The sequence below is a fragment of the Chrysemys picta genome, chromosome 5 (genome assembly GCF_011386835.1).
Source record: "Chrysemys picta bellii isolate R12L10 chromosome 5, ASM1138683v2, whole genome shotgun sequence".
Classification (NCBI taxonomy): Eukaryota; Metazoa; Chordata; order Testudines; family Emydidae; genus Chrysemys; species Chrysemys picta.
The window spans coordinates 96,690,483-96,708,595 of record NC_088795.1 but is presented as its reverse complement, the minus strand read 5'-3'; the positions used below and the strand labels follow the sequence as shown (position 1 = coordinate 96,708,595).

At 39.3% G+C, this 18,113-nt stretch overlaps 1 protein-coding gene across 1 annotated transcript in view; it reads right to left on the bottom strand.

Annotated features, from left to right (window-relative positions):
• Nucleotides 1–6,365: 6,365 nt before the first annotated feature.
• The window catches only part of KCTD8 (potassium channel tetramerization domain containing 8), a 165,121-nt gene continuing 153,373 nt past the window's right edge, over nucleotides 6,366–18,113 (bottom strand). The window contains exon 2 of the mRNA XM_005300616.4: nucleotides 6,366–7,665. Within this exon, the coding sequence (XP_005300673.2) occupies nucleotides 7,205–7,665 (461 nt within the window). The 3' untranslated portion in view covers nucleotides 6,366–7,204. The remainder of the gene's footprint in view (nucleotides 7,666–18,113) is intronic.

Sequence of the window (18,113 nt, the reverse complement as noted above, 5' to 3'; positions counted from 1 at the left end):
ACCAATACAGTAGCCTTAGCTAGAAATTTCAGTGGGATCATTAATGTGCTTGAAATCAAGCTTATACTTCAATGCTTTGTTAAGTCAGGGCTAGATTGCTCAATCCCTACGGTATTGAGCCCATAAAGATGAACTATGAATTCTATTTGTGTGAAATGTAATGTTTTTACATCAGACATGAACATGAAATCACATGAGAAGGTAGTTTAAGCTTCCCATTTTGCCCAGATAGACTTGGGCAAAATGGGAATTTTTGGAAGGTCACCAGTTCAGAAGATAACATACACTGCCATATACAAATCTAATTAAGTACACGAGGAAGATGAAATGCTCCATTACATGCTGCCTTCAGATAAGGTTCACATTAAGTACGTATGGCTTACATTGTCTGAGAAGACACTCTGATATACAGCACTGAAGAATTTAGGCAAGACAAACCTATTTAAGGGTCATATGTGCACACAGCTCCTGCTGACAACACTGCAATTTGAAAACAACACGCAGCCCTAAGAGTTTAAACTTTTAACATTTTATGAATTGATTATATTACATTGATTAATTACATGCCTGTTAAACAACTAGTAGATAAAAGCAACACTAGTTTAAGGATTATACGTTGTTTCAGAAGGTAGATAGACCATTTATTTCCCATCAGTTCTGCCACCTCTGTTTATATTAATTTAATATATTCCTTGTGACTAGCACTAATCTATTCTGGTATGACTTCTTGCTAAGTATTGTGTTATTAAATAATTATTTAACTTCATCTAATATTGTACATACAATGTTATACATATAACATTCCCTCCAACTCTATTTACATTCCTTTAATTTACAGACAAAACTGCTCTAGAAATGGTTTAAAGTCAAATATGAGGAAATACTGTAGTTTAAAAACACCATAGGCCACATCCTATAGAACTTATCTAGCCCTTTCTAAGGCAAAATTCCCATTTAATGGAATATGAATGGTTCTTGAGTAAAGACTAGATAAGAACTTCAGGATTTGATCTCCTGTGAATAGCTTGAAACCTGTAAGAGATCAAGTGAAGCTGTCAAATAATTTGTATGTCATGGAACTATAATAATTAGAAAATATTCTATTTGTAGCTCATAGTTTAGTTATGAAATATGTTTTCTGTATTTCTCTCCCTCATTCTTCATTACTAATCATATATACATGAATATATTACGTTATTCTCTTAAGAACTCATTGCTCCTTCTCACTCTGAGCTTGAAGCATAACCCTCTCTTTGGGCCATATGCTCCTCTTTGTGGAGGGGAATCAAACTCCAGTAAGTTGATGGGGAAGGGCCACATGCCCAGGGGGTAGGTGGCTACAATGTTGCATTCCCCCACCTCTCATTGCTACCCTTTGTGCCATCTACCGTAGAGCTTAGCTGAAGGGAGGCTTGGCCAGGGACAGAAGGAGTGTCAGGGGAATAGCTGGTCAGCAAAATATTATTTCTTTTAATTTAATAATAAATTGCAATGTATTTGTACTTCCCTTCTACTGCTTGCACATGCGGTGGTGCATGCAGGGTGGGGGTTAGATGTGGTACAAGTCAGTGCAGTTGATGGGAATGGGTGCTAGGAGACTTGCTGAGCAAGATTCTAGACAGATGGAAGCCCAGAGAACTTCAAGGTAGTTCCCTGTGAATCATCTATAATTTTTACTGGCAATTCCCCCTCCTGGATCAGTCCCGCTGTGGGCCGTTTCTGAGAAGGAACGCTGTGATGAAACAGCAGGGATCCAGGGTCGGTAGATCTGTCCTCCCCTTCCACAAATTTGAATACACAAAAGGTGGGATTTCACCAATTGTCACATCAGAATTGATTTCAGTGGAAATAGTTATGATACAACAAATGAAAGATTATGGATCCCATTGAGATGTGATGGCAAAGAGTAGTGCAAGTCTAATGAGGTATGTGTAAGTTATACCTCAGAAGTAAATGAAAACTACAATGTCCTATGGTGTACAAACACGCATATAGAGGGTTTGATTGCAATCTGATATCTGAACAGTAGACCGGCTGTGCATATCCTAGTGATTCCAGCAAAATACCAATACCAATGTTGATAGCAGACCTAAGGTTGCTAGTGTAAGTTGCTCATTTGTCTTTGAAAAATGCCTTTATGGTTCACTGCTTTGGCTGATTGGACCATGCTGAATGTACTTGCTGCCTATTATTATGAACAAGTGCTTCTTGGACTCTCAGTATGCTGCTACACGTGACTTTACACTGTGCCTTGTCTTCTTTCACCAGCTCTGATTGAGTTCAGTCTGGCAACATCCCAAACCTGCCCCCTTTTCTTCTACCCACCCCCTCACAGCCTCTCCATCATTATTTATTTCCGCAATACCTTTTAAAGTCTGAATTTAACCTCAAGTACAGAACAGATAAGCTCGTAAGTAAAAAACTGATCACAGGAATGTCCTTAGTAACTATGAAAAACATAGGAGAGGTGGGTGGAGAAAATAGTATATAGGAGAAAAATTGCTTTTAGATAGAAGTTTACAAAGTTTTTCCAGGTCAGATCTTGAAGGAGTGAAGATATTTGATGGCCTGGACTATATAAGCTGATGTAGTACATAAACACTGTCTTTACAGGGAACCAGACCAGTATTGTGATCCTGCAAAGTGCTGAGAAACTCTTCAGAATTTCTGAGCTCCTCCTAAGAACTGAGTTGAAGGCACTCAGCATCTCTCAGAATTGACTCGGCATTGTCTCCAGGTTATCAAATATGTTCCAATTGTGTTTTCCGCTTTTGTAGGAGATTGTTTGTGTGTAGGTGTGTGTACAGTATATAACATTTCATACTTTATAAGACCAGAAGGGACAACTGTGATCCTCTAGTTAGGTCCACCAATGGCTATTAGCCCAGATAGGCAGGAATGGTGTCCTTACCCTCTGTTTGCCAGAAGCTGGGAATGAGTGACTGGGAAAGGATCACTTGATGGTTACCTGTTCTGTTCATTCCCTCTAAGACGCCTAGCATTGGTGTTCCCAGCAGGCAATCCCTACTCCCATCCTCCACCCCCACCAAAATGTCCTGATAATCTAATCTGGGGAAAATTCCTTCCCACCCCAAATCTGGCAGTCAGTTTGACCCTGAGCATGTGAGCAAAACAGTCAGACATCTAAGAAAAAGAATTCTCTGTACAACCTGAGAACAATGGTCCAGTCCATCTGGTGTCCCATCTCCAGCATAATATATCTAGCCAACTATGTACCAAGAGAAAAAAATTCCTTCGTGACCCCTGCAGATGACAGTCTGAAACCCTGAAGCATGAGATTTGATTTTAGTCATTGTCTTAATGCAGGGCTACAAGCATTATGAGCATGTTGAGGGCAATACAGGCAATCCCATTCTCCCCATAGCCCATCGTGGAAGGGGATGAACAGGAGGTCTCATAAATTCACAGATTCCAAGGCTAGGAGGGACCAAGCAGCCCAATTCCCTGCCCACGCACACAGGCCTTATAATTTTGCTCAGAAACTACACAAAAGCATATATTTTAGAAACATTTTGCCTTAAAAACACCAAGTGATGGTGAGTCCACTACCTCCCCTGGCAAGCTGTTCCAATGTTTGTTTACCCTCACTGCTCTGAAATTGTGACTTATTTCAAGGTTGAATTTGTCCCCCTTCCAGCCATTGGATCTTGTTATGCTTTTTGTCAGCAAGTCTGAAAAGCCACCTACTGTATTTTCCATGTATAAGTATCTACACACACAGTGATCAAATCACATCTCAACAGTCTCTTCAATAAACTGAGCTCCTTAATCCTCATATTGTAAAGCTTGTTCTCCAGCTCCTGCCTGAATCATCTTTGTGGCCCCTCCTTTGAACTCTCCACAGTATTACAATACCCCTCTTGAAGTGTAGACAGAAGAATGGGATACATTATTCTAGTAACTGTCTTACTAGTGCTGTTTACAGAGGCAAGATCATGTCCCCACTTCTATTTGATATTTCCCTTTTTATACATCCAAGGATCCCATTAGCCCTTTTAGCCACAGCATTGCACTGAAATCTCATGTTGAGCCAAATATTTATGGTGACCCTGAAGTCCTTCTCTGAATTAATGCTTTCTAATAGAGTCTCCCATCTGATAGGAATAACCTGCATTCTTAGTTCCCAGATGTATTAACCCACATTTGGCTGAATTAAAATGTATTTTTCATGTTTCTGACCATTTAACCAGGTAATTCAGGTCACCCTAACAGCAATTCATCCTCCTAATTATTTACTACCCCACCAATCTTTGTGTCATTAGCAAACTGTACCAGCTAAGATTTTAAATCATTGTCTAGATTGTTGATAAAAATATTAAATAGAATTGGACTGACAACTGCTCCATGTGGGACTCTGTTAGAATTTAGAATACCATTTAAAATACCCATTATCCATGACAATATCTATTACAATACCAAATAAACCGAATATCAATCACCAATTATTATAAATTAGAATTCATTAAATCCTAATTTTAATATAAAATAAAGCAAAAAGAATACATAACATTGAAAATAAATAATGAAATAAAAATAAAATGTTGAAATCAAAATCAAACCTTTTGATGGACCCAAAACAGCTTTATTTAATTTGATTTTGTGGAAAATTTCAAAATTTTATCTTTTGTTCCAATTCAGTACAATTGTTTTTTAAAATGTCAGTTTCCCATTGAACAGAAATTCTGAGTTTTGACCAGCTTTATTTGTGGACAGAAGTGAATTCCAAAGTCAAGAATTCCTCACAATGAATGCCTCACTCGTCGTATACAGGGGACTCTAGTCCAAGCACTTCACCTGCTCTAACTGTGGCAGTATTGCACAGAAAAAGATGGTCTCTCTGGACAACTGTTCTCATAGCATTTGGGGACAGAGTTTCAAAAAAAAATGTCAGAGTCCATACCTGGGGCCAGATTTTCACAAGAATTCTGCTCCTATTTATGCACCAAAATAAGAAGCCAGATTTTCAGAAAGGCTCAGCACACTGGGTGAGTTTTTTTGAACATCTGGCCATAAGTTTCACTATTGGAGCTATTCAGAGCTGAGTACTTTTGAAAATCTGGTTCCAATTATGTGCACTGAGCACCTGAAAATCTGGCCTCGAGGGCTTTTTTGAAAACCTTGTTCTCTGGGGCTTATATTTGTTTTGATGGGGTTCTCTTGGTATTTTTGTTGGTTTATATATATATATGTTTGTTAGAGAAGGCAGGGTCAAAGAAATGCATCTTGCACTTGGAGCGGAAAGTGAGGAGGTTTGTGATGGGTTTTAGTTCCTGCGGGAGTTCATTTCACAGACCCAGACCAGACCCTAAGAAATCTCTGTCTCTTGCACAGACAAGCTTTACCCTTATCGGAGAGTTCCATTGTGCCAGAGGAGTGTACTTGTTAATCGTGATCTTCATCCTGGAGCTGTGAATGGGCTTTTAGACATTCTGGTCCCAGATCATGGAGCGCATTAAAGATAATAAATAAGACCTTTAACTTGATAGTTACTAGGTTTACATAGTGATTATGCCTTCTGAAGGAATAAAGCTGCTGAGCTGCTATCAAGAATATGCAGTTTTTCATAAAAAATGACCTGCTATATCAGAGGACTCATAGGCTGCAAAGGTGATGGGGATGATCCTGGTGTTTACAACCCTTATTTACTAAATTTAGCTGAAATGATCATTAAGAACAGAATTATGTCTTCCTACATTGCTGTAAGAACATCTATAGATCTTCATAACTATATATATATATATATATATATATATGAGATTATAATAGTATTAATAATTATTAATGCTTTTGCACACATTTGCCAATTCTTTAGAAGCTCTCCTCCATGCTCCAGCAACACTTTTATAGATTCAAAACATGTTTGTTTTAACCAGAGATTTTGTGTTATATTGAAAAAGATATTGATTTTCATATCTGGTTTATGAATTCCGTTTTTGTCTACTCTAGAGCTGAATATTCATACTAAACTCATCATTTGTAAGTGTAATGCACCAGGTTATTGACATTTTGAAATCCAATATTTTAAGAGGAGTTTTCCAATAGCTGTCAGAACTGTTTTCTGTTTGGTCAGTTAAAATATTACATTAGTGCACTCCTGGTTGAGATCTTTATCATAGTTGGTTGTGTGCTTTAAAATCAGTAATGTGGTTCTGTTGATCTTACTGAGTCTCTGTCAAAAACTCCAATTAAACTCTAGCACCCAAACATTTACTCACCGGCTGTTGAAACATATTCTCTTTGTTTTTGTTTTTTTCAGTAACAGAGTTGAAGTGTTATGCAAACACAGAACAAATTGTAACAATTAGCCTTAGATCTACTCAAAGAAGACAATGATAGCCGAGAAAATCTACCAGATGGTTCTTTTTAATAAATACATTAATGTCTTTTTTATTTTTCTCCAATTTTGTTGACTAACATGATAACAGAAACTTTCAGACCATCAAACCAGTTTTCACAATCTGCCATTAAGTTTGCATTTCACAGAAATAGTTCTGACAAGCACTAATAGATGAATGTTGGTGCAATAATGAAACAGTATAAGGCATATTTACACCATCCTTACATACAGAACACTGTACACACAAAAAAATCACAGATCTGCAAATTCAATCCCCAAGACATTTTACGCTTATAGGCTTGGCATTAAACAAATATTTACCCAAGCAACAGACAAACCTCTTGTTCTTGTGTGATTTATTTGTAACATTGTGCTCATGCAAAATAGATATTTGCTTTATTGCATTAACATTGAAAGAGTATTGGGATTTGGTTCTGTAACCAGTCCTATCAAATTTAAAACCCTGTTTCTCTCCATCCATAGCAAGGTTGAGTCATTTTTACTGATGACATAAAGTGAGCAGTGATCTGATGATTGGGTTTTTTATTTGATGAGTTACAAAATGACAATGAATCCCAGATGATTATAGTGTGAAAACCAACTTTCTTGATCATGCACATTTTGTTTTACTAATATAAAATGGTTTAGACCAGATTCATCTTGTTTTTGTTTATTTTTTTTTTTTAAGAAACCATGAACTATCCAACATCCACTGTTCACAGAAAGAAATAAGCAGCAGGAATCACTCTGACTGCAGAGTGGACCATAAGGAGGACAGCAGTAGGATAGTGGCAACTTTAATAAACATCAAATGCACCAGAGATACTTCATGAGGGAGGCAATTAACTATAACCCATATTTTTGTAAGAGTTCAGACTGCCATGGCCGTTTGCGCTCTGGAAAGTAATCTGGAATATGGATTTTTTTAAAATCTTGAATACATTTTTTCATTTCTTCTTCAACACTCAGCTTCTCACATACCTTCTTTTTAGAAAGATTTGTTTCTCTAGACTTGCTAATGAGAGTTTGAAAGAGTTCACTGTTCCTGCGTTTGTCTGGAGGTGGCATCCACTGCAATGGGGCCTTCTTTGATGGACGATCCAAAGTTAGAGTATTTGGCTGGTGTGCTGTTGACTGTTGGGTGCTAGCAGCATTTTCTTGAGGGGTGCTAGCCTCTGAATGGCTGTCACAACTAGAGGTGGACAACTCATTGCAGGAAGTCCCACTTTCGCTTCCTTTGTCTGTGACTTTGTCATGCTTCCTTTCTTCATGTTCCTGTTTGGGAGACACTGTTCTCTGAGGTGGTCCTAAAAAAAGCAACAACAAAAACATTATAAACATTAACTAGACAGCAACTTAAACAGAAAATTGGGCTCTGTTTTTACAATTTTTAACACTATTTTGTGATGCACTTTTGTAAACTACAGGTTAGATTCTCAGCTGGCATAGGATGGTGTGGCTTCATTTTATTTGCTAGCACTATGCCATTTTATCCCAACTGAGAGTCTGGACCTACCTTTCTGTTCAATATGAAGTTAACACAATAGTCTCCCTACTGAAATATATTTCTATGTCAAGAATAAATTCATCTCTTGGATTCTTCTGCAGGCAATGAAATGTGCATAATGTTGACAGATTATCTGCACCAGAAATCCCTCCAGGCATGTTTAAATGAGCTATTTTGCCATTATACTCCAAGTAGCTTATTATGGAAAACTAGATTGTTGGACTATTAGGAAAATAATGCCATACAATTTGCAAAACTTGTCCTTTGCTTAAGTAAAAAAGGTCCTAGAGTTCCATTGTGTTTTAGGAAACTCTGGGTTATTTTGTTCTAACAAATATCCACTAGTTCTGTGTTCTGAAGATATCACCATTGCACTGAAGCACCAGACTCAAAGCAATACTATTCTATAGGTAGCATCATATGTGCTACTAATGGAGAGTCTCCGGGCCTGATTCTTATCACACACTTGTTTAGTATTAGCGTCTGTGAGGTCTACCACTTCTACATAATCTCCCTTGGGTTGTTTACCAGAGAGGCAGGAGGGCAGTTTTGTAGGTCACAAGACTTCATAGTAGAGTTGTGTGAACATATTTTTTGCATGGATATTTGCTCTGATAAAAAAAAATTGAATGTGCTTTGCCTGTGTTCATGCACCCCTTCTGTTTGCTTTCCATGTAGATTCTATCAAACAAATGTACTGACAGAAATGATTGATAAAACTATCCACAATATTACAAAATATTCATGGAAAGTGAACATTGGATTCCTAAATGTAATTACTTGTACTGAAAACCTGATTCTAAGAGCTATGCTCATCCAAACTGGAAACAGAAACAATCCCTTGGGTCCTATATGTTCAATCATAGCTAACCAACACAGTTCAAATATGGAATTTCAGATCATGAATATTTCAATGAATTATCCACAATCTATAGACCAAGAATTATTAGCAGAAAATATTCTCTAAACAAGTCTGAAAAAACAGCTGCTCATGGAAAATTCACAAACAGAAAAAGCTAAACTATCTGAACAGGTTATGGAAGATTCTCTCAAGCTCTGTTTTCTACAATAAAAAAATGTCAAGTTGGAAACACTAGAAGAATTGTGATATTACCACTTATTCATATTTTACTTTTCAGGACAGATATTTATTTCTTTTAAACATTCATAGATCAGACTCAAAATTAGGGTGAGCATATTCAAATCCAAATTATTTGGCTGCTTCCTCTGCAGATGCACTGGAGAAGATAGGAGTTGGCTTGGAGATTCTCTCTGTTTAGTGTACACCGCCTCTGAGCTTCTATAATTTAGCCTATTACATTTATTTCAAATGTTGCTTTTACTGTGTGTACAGTAGTGAAACTGGTAATAATCTTTCTTCTCCACTCACAGTTCTTTTATTCATACAGTATGTCTCAGCTTTTTTTTCCTGTTTGTTTATAAGTAGGTTTGCTTTTACAGGAGATTGTTATACAGCAGAGTTCTCATAAAAGTTGCAAGCATATGCATATATCATTAAGACACTTCAGGTTTTCTATTTTGATGAACTATTAAAAGGGTGTTAGGAGCAGACGAATCTTATTACCTCCACAGTACAGAAGTTACAGCTGAATATGACACATATGGATAAATATAGAGATGGAAATAAATATCATGATCATTTGAAAATAAAAAATATTCAACACATCACTTGTGTCCAATATACAGTAATGGAAAACCTATCAGGAAACAAATAATTCTGTTAAATACACAGATTAGATAAAGTGTTAACTAATAGAGCTGGTCAGGCAACAATGATTTTTCTAGCACTTTTTTTTTTGACAAAAAATAAAAACAAATATCAAAGTGTGATTTTTTCCCCCCACTTTTAAACAAAAAACATGTTGGTTAAAACTGGAAGAAAGTTGAGTTTTGATTTTTTCAATGATAACCTGAACATTTTTAATGAAAATATTTTTGTGGAAAATTGTTTTGTCAAAAAGCCATTTTTCATTCCCCCCGCCCCCCCAAAATAGTTTTGACAACATCTGAGGATCTGCTCCCAAAAGTTCATCAATTTTTTAAAGAAATTTATGTACAAAAAGTGTCAGGGTGAAAACCTGGCCCCATTGAAGTCAATGGCAAAATACCAATTGACTTGAATGGGGCCAGGGTTTCACCCTGATCTTTTTATAGTGGAAACATTATATGACCCTAAATCTCATTTATATTAAGACTCCTTGACACTATTCTGAGAGGAAAGGGATCTTCAAGTGGGTAGGAATGTTATTAGGGCCCCTTTACTCTGTCAGGGCAATGTAAAGGAGCCTTAGCATAAAGGAAAATCAGGACTATACATCATTACCCTTCCAGCAACTCAAAAATGGGAAACAGATTTTGCATTTTTTTAAAATCATCTTTGGGTGAAACTATGTTAAAAACATTCAGCCCAAAAGGAAAATCTCCGACAAAGTTTGAATATGTGAAAAGAGCGGGTTACAACAAAAGCCCTACTGTAACCTTAGTGTTTGCTATACACCAAAAGCTGTAATAGTAAAGTGCTTAAGGAATCATTGTAGAGAAACTAAAGGAAATGGCGAGAATCATAAAAATATCATGAGGATTATGAAAACAGGCAAAGGCAAAATATGTCCCTTGATTTATTCCATTAGGTTTTATTATATTCAAATGATAAAAGGACAAAATGATTTTTCCATAATAATTATAGTTCTGTATTACTGTACTCAGTGCAGGGGAGAGGGATCTCACTTGCCTAACATCAACAAAACATTTGGTAGTGGGCTGAGTACAGTCAGCTCTTCTTATTATGTACAGAAGTGTTCAGATGTTCAGGAATGTTTATTTGCTGCTTCAACACATGGACAGTTCAAAACGAAGCGTATGTATGTGATTGCACACTTGATGAAGCCTTTTATTTTAATCTCTTTACCTGCCTTGGTATGATAAAAAGACTCACAAATGTTGCTGCAGCGGGCACAATTCCTTCAGGGGAAATTACCCTTTAATAGTGTTAAGCTCAATGGTGTGTGAATGGTTATGTGGTATTTGAAGTGAATGAATCAATTTATCTTTAAGATTAGGACCACATGCCTGTGAGTGATAAGTGCTTTGTATCAAAATAAATTTAAAAGAAAATGTTGTGTCATATTTACTCCATCTGGTGTTAACCTGGAATCAAGATAGTCTTTACAATATCTTTTACCTAAACACCTTTTTGAAAAGGTAAGATGGCATGGGTGATGAGGACTCCTTTAGGAAAGCCATCTGGGTGGGGACTTTCATTCATTCATTTCTAATTACCGCCTCTTGATTTATACATAGTAATCCTGTCTAGATATATAAAGAGGGGAATTTATTTGGTATGAGATAGGTCAGACAATAGACACCACTATCCAATCTAATCTTTTCTTCAGGATAACACACATACATGTTTTTTTGGATGTATTGCTTTTCCAAGAGGGTTTTTTATTAAATATAGCATTACCTACAGGGGAAAACACTGATTGAAACTGTTTTACTGGCAAGTCACCATCTTCCAGGGAAATCAACAAGTAGTCCAAAAACTGTCTAGTTTTTATGTCTTATTAGTAATAAGTCTAAATTTTTTTAAAAAATATTATACTTATTGTGAAAAATGCCATTTCCTGGCAAGTAGGTTACACAAGGCAAGCATAAAAATGAGGGCAAACTGCAGCATTGCACAGCAAACCAAACAGAAAGGAAATACATTGAAGATGATTTACTGGGGAGATGCAGACAGCCAGAACACTGACATGGTACCTCCTCCCAAAATGGTTTCCTACACACCCCAGAGGGTTGGGAGAAAGCTATGTTGGAAGATACAAGAAGAAAGGAAATGAGGGTGGGGAAAATGTAATATAGAAACATTGAAAGACAAGTCAGGAACAATCAGCATCCACCAATGCCTACTACAAGCACAAGAAGTGCATTGAATTCAGCATACTTGGAACCTAATTGACAACCCTAGTTTAGTGCTGTAGAGCAGTGTTTCTCAAGGTGTGCGTCACAACCCCTATGGGGCTCATAAAAGGCAAGTGGGGGGGTAAGTTCACGAGACATTAAACATTTTATTACAAACTAAGCAAAGAAAACCTTGCTCCCCTACTCCTTGCATGCCTTACTCTTGAAGGTTAAGTATTCTATGTCTAATGCTCAAAACACCCAAACAAATACATTAGATAGGCTTATTGTCATCATAGATACATATTTTATTCTTAATTTTCTAGTAAACAGAAGGTGGTTGCAAATTTTTTGACTTTGAGAAAGAAGTTACCAACCTGAAAAAGACAGAGGACAGCAGCATCTCTCCCCAGACCTTTAGGGGAAATTCTTTTCCCATATCAAATTTGATGATGATAAGGTTAATCATGTATGTGCAAGTAGAGCTGGTTGGGAATTTTTGATTTAATGTGTTTTCATCAGAGAATGCTGATCTGTCAAAATTGAAATGTTCACAGAAGCATTTCTGGTTCCACAAAAATTCCATCCAGAAAGTTTCCCAGGTCCAGGATAGAATAAGGAGACCCATGCCAGAATAGCTCTCGCTGAACTGGAGCAGTGACTTGAACCTGGATGTTCCATGTCCCAAGTGAGCTCTACAACCACTATGCTATAAAGTCAGTCTTACTTTCTCTGAACCAATGAATATTTCATTATTTATACAAAGCGAGATAGCTTCAATGAGAGAGAGCAAGAGAAAGATGTGGGAGGCCCAGATTCACGTCCCTGCTCTGAATCACGTCCCATGTGAATGCCCTAAACACAAGGCTATTGGTTATTCTGGAATGGGTCTCTCTCTTGTTCACACTCACACTCCTGTTTTCTTGCCACAATTTTTTTTGACAGGTCTTGTTTCCATTCCACAGCTATAATTCACAAAATACCCATCTTAGATTTATGTAGTTCTGTACCCGTAAGACAGCCCCCCTGGATATTGGCGATTTCTCAATCTGCAAGGATCCTGTCATAGGGTCAGAAATTTCTGCTGAGAGCTTTTAGTGTCTTACTAACTACTGAACGGGGACAGTCAAGTGCTGTGATTCTTTGGAACTTTCATGTCACAAGCCTGAAATACAACTCAAATCAATTATTTCAACACTGGTGGTGCTATCCATCTCTTGTTTTATCATTAAGATCTTATACATAAAAAATAAAGAAACAGAATATGAAACCAATGGGGCATTACATCCTAAAATACGTAAACATGTGCCAATAACAACATATTAATTATAGGTCCAAACTGCGAGATTTGCTTTATAGATTATTCAGCACACATCCACACTGGGTAAACAATTTCTTTCTCTTGATTAATTTTGTAAAAAAAAAAAAAAAAAAAAAGACATCTAATTATTATGATGTACATCTTAAATAAAAAAGCATTATGTTAAAATATGTAAAGTTACTGCCTTTAATGACAGAGAATAATGCAAGCAGAAAGGATGTATTGTACGTACAGTCAGTGTGCAAATAGTATTCTATCTTCACATAAAAAAGCAAACGTGTTAAGTTCCAGAACATGTCAATCTAATGTATACACAACCCAAAAAGACTAAGGCCTGATTCACTATTGAGATATTTGAGATATCACAATATTTCCTTATATTTATATATACTTGTTACAGGCAAGCCAGGCACACAGGCCAAGTACAAGGCCTCTGCACCAAATAAATCCCACTTAAATAATAAAAATAGGTCCTAGATGAGACTTATTATTTGTATTTACATAGTGCCTAGGATCCCTAGCCTTTGACCAAGACCCCATTGTGCTAGGGGCTGTACAAACACAGAACAAAAAGATGGTCCCTACCCCAAAGAGTTTATAAACTAAGTATAAAACAGGAGACCATAAATGGATTCAGATTGATAGATGAGGGAGTACAAGGAAACAAGGAGACAATACTGGTCAGCATGGTGCACAGTGGCATCAGCACACCAGGGGCCAAACCGTTGTCAAGTTTTTTGCAGGCATCACAACAGAAACAGAGAATTTGAAGGAGGATAATGAGTTAATTTTGCAGATGTTTACAAGGAACTCTTCCCACCTGTGAGGGGCAGAATGGGAGAAAGTACAAATGCGCTTACTGGAAAATCTAACAAATGAGCGCTGGAGAAAGGTATCATGGGCCAATCAGAGGCAGGAGTTGATATCTCTATAGCGAATGAGAGATGATAGGTAGGGTGGGAACAGGTGATGAAAGACCTTGAAAGTGAAGACAAGTAGCTTGTGTTTGATGTGATAGAGAAGAGGGAGCCAGAGGAAGGATGCAAAGAGATGGGTGACATGGTAAAAATGATGGGCTAGGTCAGAGAATGCAGTAGCATTCTGAATGGACATGAGTGGGACATGTTACAGTAATCCAGATGTGAGTTGAGAGCCTCAACAAGAGTAGTAGCTATGTGAATGGACAGGAAAGGCTGTATCTTAGATGTTATGCATACAGAATCACCATGATTTAGATTAAAGCCTCAATGTGAGGGCCTAGACAGAGATCGAAGTCAAAGATGATGCCCAGGTAATGGCCCTGAATGACAGGCAAGATGATGGTATTCTCCACAGTGATCAAGAATGGAAGTAGCATGGAGGGCTTAGAGTGGGTGGGGGGAGAAGAGCTTTGTTTTAGTGATGTTGAAAATGAGCTGATAGCTAGACATCCACAAGATGTCATCAGAGAGAGGCTAAGATTTTAGTTTTGACAGAAGGAGACAGGCCTGGAGAAGCGAGGTAGATCTATGAGTCACCAGCAATAAGGTGGTAGTTGAATTTGTATTTGTGGATGAGATTACCTGAAGATAAGGTGTCAAGTGAGAAGAGAAGGGGATCAAGAAAATATCCTGAAATATCCAGAAAGGTGGACGGGGATGAGGAGGTTCCTTCAAAGGACATGCTGAAGGAGTGATTAGAGAGGTAGGAGAAGAACCAGGAGAGGACAGAGTCATGGGAGACAAGGAAGGACAAGATTTTAATAAGAACATGGTCAACTGCATCAAAGGTGTCTGATAGGTCATGGAGAATGAGGATGAAGCACTTGTTCTGAGCTTTAGCTAGGAAGAGGTCATTAGAGATTTTGATGAGAATGGTGTCAATGCAGTGCAAGGGGCAGAAGCTGGACTGGAGAGGGTCTAGGATGGCACTGGAGGAGAGGACCTCAATAGCAATTGGAAACAATGTGTTCAATGAGTTTAGAAGATGAAAGGGAGGTGGGGTGACAGTTGGAGAGATAAGTGGCATCAAGGGTGGTTTTCTTTAAAACTGGAGAGACTAAAGCATGCTTGCATTCTGAGGGAGTTGCAGGCTTTGCTCGGGGCCAGCAGGTCTAGTGGTCACGCTGCATCCAAACAGTTTCTCCAAACCTTCTGGGCAGTCCAAGGGCGTGGCTGCCAAGCTACAGTTTGTCGCCTCTCCCTGGTCCTCCAGGATCTCTCAGGAGGCGGGACCCAGGCTCTACCTCTCCACCAGGTCCCAGCCCAGGGACCAAAGGGAGAGAAGTGAGGGGTGGCTCAGTCCCTTCTGGCTGCCACTCCAGATCAGTAACAAGAAGGGTTTCTTCAGGTATGTTAGCAACAAGAAGAAAGTCAAGGAAAGTGTGGGCCCCTTACTGAATGAGGGAGGCAACCTAGTAACAGAGGATGTGGAAAAAGCTAATGTACTCAATGATTTTTTTGCCTCTGTCTTCACGAACAAGGTCAGCTCCCAGACTGCTGCACTGGGCAGCACAGTATTGGGAGAAGGTGACCAGCCATCTGTGGAGAAAGAAGAGGTTCGGACTATTTAGAAAAACTGGACGAGCACAAGTCCATGGGGCCGGATGCGCTGCATCCGAGGGTGCTAAAGGAGTTGGCAGATGTGATTGCAGAGCCATTGGCCATTATCTTTGAAAACTCCTGGCGATCGGGGGAGGTCCCAGATGACTGGAAAAAGGCTAATGTAGTGCCCATCTTTAAAAAAGGGAAGGAGGAGGATCTGGGGAACTACAGGCCAGACAGCCTCACCTCAGTCCCTGGAAAAATCATGGAGCAGGTCCTCAGGGAATCAATTCTGAAGCACTTAGAGGAGAGGAAAGTGATCAGGAACAGTCAGCATGGATTCACCAAGGGCAAGTCATGCCTGGCTAACCTAATTGCCTTCTATGAGGAGATAACTGACTCTGTGGATGAGGGGAAAGCAGTGGATGTGTTATTCCTTGACTTTAGCAAAACTTTTGATATGGTCTCCCACAGTATTCTTGCCACCAAGTTAAAGAAGTATGGGCTGGATGAATGGACTATAAGCTGGATAGAAAGCTGGCTAGATCGTTGGGCTCAATGGGTAGTGATCAATGGCTCCATGTCTAGTTGGCAGCTGGTTTCAAGTGGAGTGCCCCAGGGTTCGGCCCTGGGGCCAGTTTTGTTCAATATCTTCATTAATGATCTGGAGGATGGCATGGACTGCACTCTCAGCAAGTTTGCAGATGACACTAAACTGGGAGGAGTGATAACTACGCTGAAGGGTAGGGATAGGATACAGAGGGACCTAGACAAATTGAGGATTGGGCCAAAAGAAACCTGATGAGGTTCAACAAGGACAAGTGCAGAGTCCTACACTTAGGACGGAAGAATCCCATGCACTGTTACAGATTAGGGACCGAATGGCTAGGTAGCAGTTCTGAAGAAAAGGACCTAGGGGTTACAGTGGACGAGAAGCTGGATATGAGTCAACAGTGTGCCCTTATTGTCAAGAAGGCTAACGGCATTTGGGCTGTATAAGTAGGGGCATTGCTAGCAGATTGAGGGACGTGATCATTCCCCTCTATTCGACAATGGTGAGGCCTCATCTGGAGTACTGTGTTCAGTTTTGGGCCCCACACTACAAGAAGGATGTGGAAAAATTGGAAAGAGTCCAGCGGAGGGCAACAAAAATGATTAGGGGGCTGGAGCACATGACTTATGAGGAGAGGCTGAGGGAACTGGGATTGTTTATTCTGCAGAAGAGAAGAATGGGGGGGGAGTTGATAGTTGCTTTCAACTACCTGAAAGGGGGTTCCAAAGAGGATGGATCTAGACTGTTCTCAGTGGTACCTGATGACAGAACAAGGAGTAATGGTCTCAAGTTGCAGTTGGGGAGGTTTAGGTTGGATATTAGGAAAAACTTTTTCACTAGGAGGGTGGTGAAGCACTGGAATGGGTTACCTAGGGAGGTGGTGGAATCTCCTGCCTTAGAGGTTTTTAAGGTCAGGCTTGACAAAGCCCTGGCTGGGATGATTTAGTTGGGAATTGATCCTGCTTTGAGCAGGGAGTTGGACTAGATGACCTCCTGAGGTCCCTTCCAACCCTGATATTCTATGATTCTATGATCAGCCTCCCCTGGGCCATTTTCTACTTTCCCTGTTTCCCTTCAATCTGGGGTATAGCCCCCAGCCTTCTGCTTCCACAGTCTCGGTAGTTCAGGGCATCAGTTTGGGAAAGGAGGTTTGCTTCCTAGCTCACCCTCAGAGTCCAGGTGTGCCTCCTCTTAGCCAAGGGGGAAGAGGGATCCTTGTCAGGCCTTACTCACAGTCCCAGTCCTTCTCTTCTAGATTGCTCTGCCTCAGCGGCTGCAGTATGTCTGCCTTCTTGTAGCCAGTCTCTCCTCCACGTTCCCCCCATGTTATACTACCAGAGCTCCCTTTTAAGCATGTCCTTCATGGGGATCATGACCAGCAGCTTCTTTGCCCAATACCGTTCTACCACTCTTTTTACCTGAGAGTAGGATCTGTAAACCCCATCACAGAAGGGAAAGAGCTGGGGGTGGGGGGCAGGGACAAGAGAGAGAGATTAAAGAGAAGAATATGGTAGGGGATGAGAATAGGTGCTAGGGCAATCAGGAGATGGGACGTGATGCTGTCATTGGGTAAGTGGAGGGGTTACGGGACAGCAGATGAGAAACTTCTACATCTGTGACAAAGGAAGGGACTTAAGTGGTGCATTCTGTTTTTTATTAATTTTTCCAAATACAACAAATTTACCAAAATACCAGATCCCTTATAATACACAAAGTAAACAAAGAAGGTTAGGATAAGGGAGGGGAGGGGAAGCAACATATCTATCTTCAGGGTCTATGTTAATCATAAACCTTTAAAAAGTCAGCCCAAATTGCTTTGAATTTTCTGCCCGTCATTCGTTAGCTGCGAGGTCAGCCATATCCCTGAGCCAGGCTTCAATATTTAGTGGGGATCAACTTTTCCATTTTCGCAGGATTAATTTTTTAGTGAC